General features: G+C 47.4%; 1 protein-coding gene across 1 annotated transcript; it reads right to left on the bottom strand.

Annotated features, from left to right (window-relative positions):
• Window positions 1-2,577: 2,577 nt before the first annotated feature.
• LOC125547801 (phloretin 2'-O-glucosyltransferase) lies at window positions 2,578-4,324 on the bottom strand. The gene has a single exon (XM_048711569.2). It carries the CDS (start codon window positions 4,133-4,135, stop codon window positions 2,720-2,722), a length of 1,416 nt encoding a protein of 471 aa, XP_048567526.2. The 5' UTR covers window positions 4,136-4,324; the 3' UTR covers window positions 2,578-2,719.
• Between the last annotated feature and the right edge of the window lie 1,443 nt (window positions 4,325-5,767).

Raw genomic sequence — 5,767 nt, 5'->3', positions numbered from 1 at the left:
CAAACAACCAATTGGGGTGTGGGAAAGAGGTTGCCCTTGTGGCTATAGGCACCCGCATGGAGAACTGGGAGGTGGGATGGCGCCGACTCTTCGCCGACGGCCGCCGCGGGGAGGGCAGTGGGCCTCCTCTCATGTTCGTTGAAAATGCGGTGCGAGATCGCGAGGGAATTGGGGTGGAGGAAGGGAAGGGCCGCGACGCGCGGCTAGATCCTGCCGGCGACGAGGGAGGGAGGGGCCGCGACGAGCGGCTAGATCCTGCCGGGGACGAGGGAGGGAGGGGCCGCGACGAGCGGCTAGATCCTGAAAACCGTAGCGGCGGCGAGGCATAAACCCTAGCGAACGGGATAAATGTCGAACCGAAAATAGCCCTCAAATTCATACCGAAAATACCCTCGAAATATTTGGGAGGGAAAATCAGATCAGTTCGAAATATTTTTTCTCCCGAAAATGCCCCTCGGGGTCTGATATAATACACGTGACATCGGTGTATTGCATCGGATCTGGACCGTCGATTTCGCTCCGACGGACGGTCCATATCGTTCGGATGCACTGTAAAATGACCCATGTTTTTAGTGCAGCAATGGAATGGAGCGCCAAGGTGCAAGAAGAACTTTTGAGGCTCTCATCACCAACCGTCTCAATACATATGAAAGCCCTTGGTCTCGGTGTCGCGGCGTTTTGCGGTGTTGTTAGTCAGTTCGTGGTGTTTCTAGCTGTTGTTGGACTAGACTATACTTTTGTCAGTTATCGGTCACTGAGGCGTGGCTGGTTGCCGCATTTGTATTGTTTTGGCTGTGGAGTTATTCGACGTTGTATGACTAGTGGCTATGAGTGGGAGGGCCCTGGACCTTTTGGTATTTGTGTTGTTGTTTGTATCACAATCTTTTGGGCACAAGTCCATGGGGTTTGAACTGAAATCTCCAGGAAATTGATGTGCAAGGCAATGCTGATACTCTCCATTGCCTGTTCAATGGAAAATTTGTTCTTTGAGGTTTACCTGGTATATTGATTGGTCCTATGCTCTTTTTTGCCATTCCATGTTGCCATGTCTTTGATGATGTAAACGACTTGTTGATCCATTTATTCAGTTGATAATCAGTTTGCCCTTGGAGGATCCATGCCGATTGATGGATGGATGTATATGTTACCAGATCCATTCGCTTGTAAACACCCTCCATCGTATACTTCTTGCGTATAATTCTTATGAAAGACAAGAGATGTTGCTTGAAATTCTTGTGAAATATAAGAGAAAAGAGACTGCACATAAACATCAACGAAGGCTTGTACATTAGGAACATAAAAATAACGAACTCTAGAACAATCCCATTTTTTACATCCTCAAGGAAAAAACAGAGTAGCCAGCTTTATTTACTTGGAAAGTTTGCTGAAAGAACAGAGGAACTTGAACTCGGTACAATATTCTATTATTGAGATTATAAAAGCTGTGAGAAACCCGTGCCATGTAATAATTGCCTTTGTTGGAAACGAAGGGGGATCATCATTATCATCGTCATTAAACGCCCTAGAGATGCCCGCCGGCCTTCCATATTGCGCCACCCTACTGATCCGCGGCATCCTTGTTTTCTCGACCATGCCTTCTTCTAAGAGCATCTCTCTATATATACTACAAGGAGTCATTCATCCGCGTGCGGGATGCGCGTGCGACTTAGGACTTGGGCAACGGCGAGGAGAGGAGAGGAGAGGTTGGCGGCCTGCCAGACATTGACGACACAGATGAGGATCCACGCCGCTAGCTAGAGAGGTGCAGGCTTTGATAAGGAGTTCCTGACGTATGTGTACCTTGCAGTGTTTGAACTTGCATGCATCCGTCACTCTCTAATCTAATGGGCACCGAACCCTTCTCAGCTTGCACGTACTCTAGAGCTTCAAGGTGGCAGACAGAAAGAACCTGGACGCTCACTCTATCCGTATATTGTATGCTGATATATGATGATCATCCGATGAAGACGCATTATATTATGCTACAAAAGGGCGACATCATCAGTGACGAACGGAGATTTTAGGCCCCGGCCGTATGTACTAACGTCCATGAGGAGATCAGTTCAACATAGAAATCAGTCACTTATGGTTGATTAGATGGCTTTATATTAAGTTTTGCATGTAATTTAAAGGTGACAAAAAAACATGTCTATAATGGGTCATCTTTTAGCTTTATCTTCAATAACTAGCTATTCCTAAGAATATGATGAGACATATTGTGCTAAGAGATCATCTCTTGTCGAAGACGAGTCTTTTCTTATTTTCTCTCCCCTCCACCTCATTATAGACATATTGCACTGTATTTACCTTTCTCTTTTTTCTTCTGGGAGCTTAAACTCATTTTTATATAGTGCTGCTACAATTTCTTAAACAAAATCAATAATAGAACACGCACTAGGAGAAATCCTACTGTTTTCCGTCAAAAATGAATGGGAAGTAGCCTGTTAATGAAGCCAAACATTGCAGCAGCGTTTCACCCCCATGCAGCCAAGAAGCAGAGCACCGTGCATTCTAGTTTAACTTTGAATCAGTTTATCGTAGAACAGCCCCCAATTTAAAGGGTTCTTACACACTATATCAAACAAGCAACATTATATAGAAATTTCTCTATTGTGTGTTGATAGTATATGTTACAGAGAGGAAGAAACAAAAATCACACTTTTAAGACTCAACGTTCACTGCTTATTTCCATGATCATTTATAAATGATGGTGCAAATGTCAAGCTTTAACCCACGCATCCACAAAGCCCGTCATGGCCGCATCTGATTCTCCACCCTCGAGTAGAGCCTCATTCGCCTGCCGCATCACTGCTAGAGTTCTCTCTCGGAGCACCCTCCCGCCCTCCGAATCCATCATCCACCTGACCTTTTTGGCAATCTCCTTTGCCTCCACCACCTCCTTGTCGTACCCTTCCATCACGACAGCCAACTCCATCTCTTTCTCGAGGAACACCGCATTCATTTTTTGCTCCGCGTACAATGGCCAGGCCAGCATAGGCACACCTGCCATAGTAGACTCGAGCACCGAGTTCCACCCGCAGTGTGTCACAAAACTTCCCACAGCATGATGTGCTAGAACGTCACCTTGTGGTGCCCATGACTTCACAACTAGGCCCCTGCCCTTGGTCCGGTCCAGGAAACCCTTCGGAAGCAGCACATCCAGGTCCAGCTCTGTAGTCGTGTCGTCGCTCGGCGGGCTCCGCACGACCCAGAGGAACCTTTGTCCACTAGCCTCCAGCCCGGTTGCCACTTCCTTTGTTTGTTTGGCGCTGAACCGGCCGAGGCTGCCAAAGCACAGGAACACCACACTGGCCTTGGGTTGGGTGTCCAACCATGCGAGACACTCGTCTCCACGCTTTACGTCCACCTCCTCTGACTTGACTAGCGGCCCAACGCAGTAGACTGGGGGCGTCGAGAGGCCAGCTGGGGCGGAGAGCCCGGCGAGGATGGTGTCCATGGCACGAGGCTCCAACGAGCGGAAGGTGTTGATGAAGATGCCCTGTGATCGGAACAGGTTGAGGCTTACATTTAGTAATGCCTGGTAGGACGCACCGTCACGATTCATGAGTGGCTGGATGGAGTGTGTCGCCGGAAACGGGGTGATCCCCGGGACGTGCACGAGTTCTTCGCCCATTTCCCGGAAGCTCCTCGTGGTTTCCCCATGCAGAACCGTGAGGTGCATAAAGAAAGCCAGAATCTGGGCGCCGGAGGTGGAGAAGAAGTAGGCGGGGATGTTGAGCTCCGCGGCTACGTCCATAGCGGCACTGCAGAAGAAGTCCACCACGAGGAAGTCCGGAGATGCACCAGCGAGGAAGTCACGTAGATGCGGGTTGGAGAGGCGGGCGAACGCTAAGGCCGGCATCACGGAGTCGTCGGACTCCAGGAGCTTGACCTGTGGCAGACGATGGAAAGAAATGGAGGGGTTGGCCGCGGAGACACCGGCGAGGAAGGGGCCCGTGGCGCCGGTATCGTACAGCGGGTCCATGAGAACGACGGTGATGGCTAGCCCACGGGCGGCGAAGAGCTTGGCGAGCTCGATCATGGGGACGAGATGCCCCATGAGTGGGGACGAGTAGAGCATCACCCGCGGCTTCCGGGGACTGATCGTGGTGGTGTTGGCTGTGATGCCGTCCATGTCGGCAACAAGAACTTTCGTTGTTGATATGTGGTGTGGGTTGTGGAGTGTAGGCTTGTGTTTGGAATGTCACAAGGTGGTAGGATGGCAAGTGATTGGTGAAGATGACCCAACATGGATTGCAGCCGTGTTGCCCAGGTTATTAGGTGGAGATTGTTTGAACTTGCATCCGTCACTCTAATCTAATGGGCACCGAACCTTCTCAGCCTCAAGGTGGCACACAGAAAGTACCGGGATGCTCACTTTATGTGTATAATATATGGTGATCATCCGATGAAGGCACATTATGCTAGAAAGGGCGACGTCATCAATGACGAACTCAATCAGACTTTACGTCCCGGCCGTGTGTGCTAACGTCCCATGGGGAGATCAGTTCAAGATAGAAACCAATTAGTAATTACTAGAATCTGGTACTCCTACTACCTTTGCACGTTAACTAATACAGTAGGGAGTAGTGCTGTCCAAGAAAACAGTATGGAGTAGCAGCAGGCCGGTGAACGTACGTCATTGCTTATTGTGTTAGCCACAGTGCTTTTTTATGATTAAAAAAACAGCAGTACTTCTCTTTTTTTGTTACGAAAGACCTATCTTGATCGACTACCTAAGTATTATCGTCAATCGATCCTTATTCAAAATAATATCAGTGCCATGTTACACAAAACTAGTGTTCTAGCCTTATTCTTAATGTCTGATGATTAATCTTAATATGGGTAGACTAGAGGGTGTGAAGAGTACAAGGCAATACCACTTTAAAGTGGCAAAATGACAGTAATTATTAGAGAAAGATCGGGAAATTGGGGAATTGAAAGGGCAATGAAAACTAGCCGAGAGAGGATGGAAGAGAAAGAGGGGAAAGAAACAAAATACGAAAAGTAAATGTAAATACAATGCAAAACATTTTTTTAGGGGAAAACGTTGTCACTTTATTCAAAGTTCATAGCTTCCTCGGTAGCAATCTCCGAGCTAACACACTCAGGAGAAAGATGGAGCCAAGTTTTACATAGAGATCTAATACAACCTTTCTTAGCAAAGACATGTGCGACTTTATTCACCGAACGTCGCACCCAAGCAACCATGAACTCCTGAAAAGAGCTGAGTAAATCTTTGACCTCCTCAACTAGTTGCCCATTAGTTGAAAGGTCATTTTGGCGTTAAAAAAACAGGCCACGTGTAAGCCGGTTTTGTTTCACGGGATTTGGCTTATATCTTCATACTTTTAAAAATAAAGTAATTCCCTAAAGTAAGCTGAGAACCTTCTGGCACCCACTCAGCTTATAGTCTTCTTCGTCATGGGGCCGTCAAGCACCTCTGTGATGGTCACGTGGCAGGAAACATTCCCGAGGCTTGACTGTAAGCTGAGAGCTTTTTTTTCTACTCCCTCTGTATCAAAATATAAGACCTTTTTTGACACTATAATAATGCCGAAAATCATCTTATATTTTGGTACGGAGGGACTATATGCCAAGTGGATTTGATAAGGCAAACACTTCTTTTTCTCATATTTGGCTTATGGGCAATTAAACCGAGTTCTCATTCTTTGCCATGCGTTCTTCACTCAGTACTCGGCTTACGAGAAAGTAAGTCGAGTGCTTGTATTTTTACACTCGGCTTACATCCAATCACATGGTGATG

Source organism: Triticum urartu, chromosome 3A, assembly GCF_056163025.1.
Source record: "Triticum urartu cultivar PI428250 chromosome 3A, HENAU_Tu73, whole genome shotgun sequence".
NCBI classification, from domain to species: domain Eukaryota; kingdom Viridiplantae; phylum Streptophyta; class Magnoliopsida; order Poales; family Poaceae; genus Triticum; species Triticum urartu.
The sequence above is the reverse complement of the archived record's forward strand: the minus strand, read 5'-3'. Positions and strand labels throughout refer to the sequence as shown.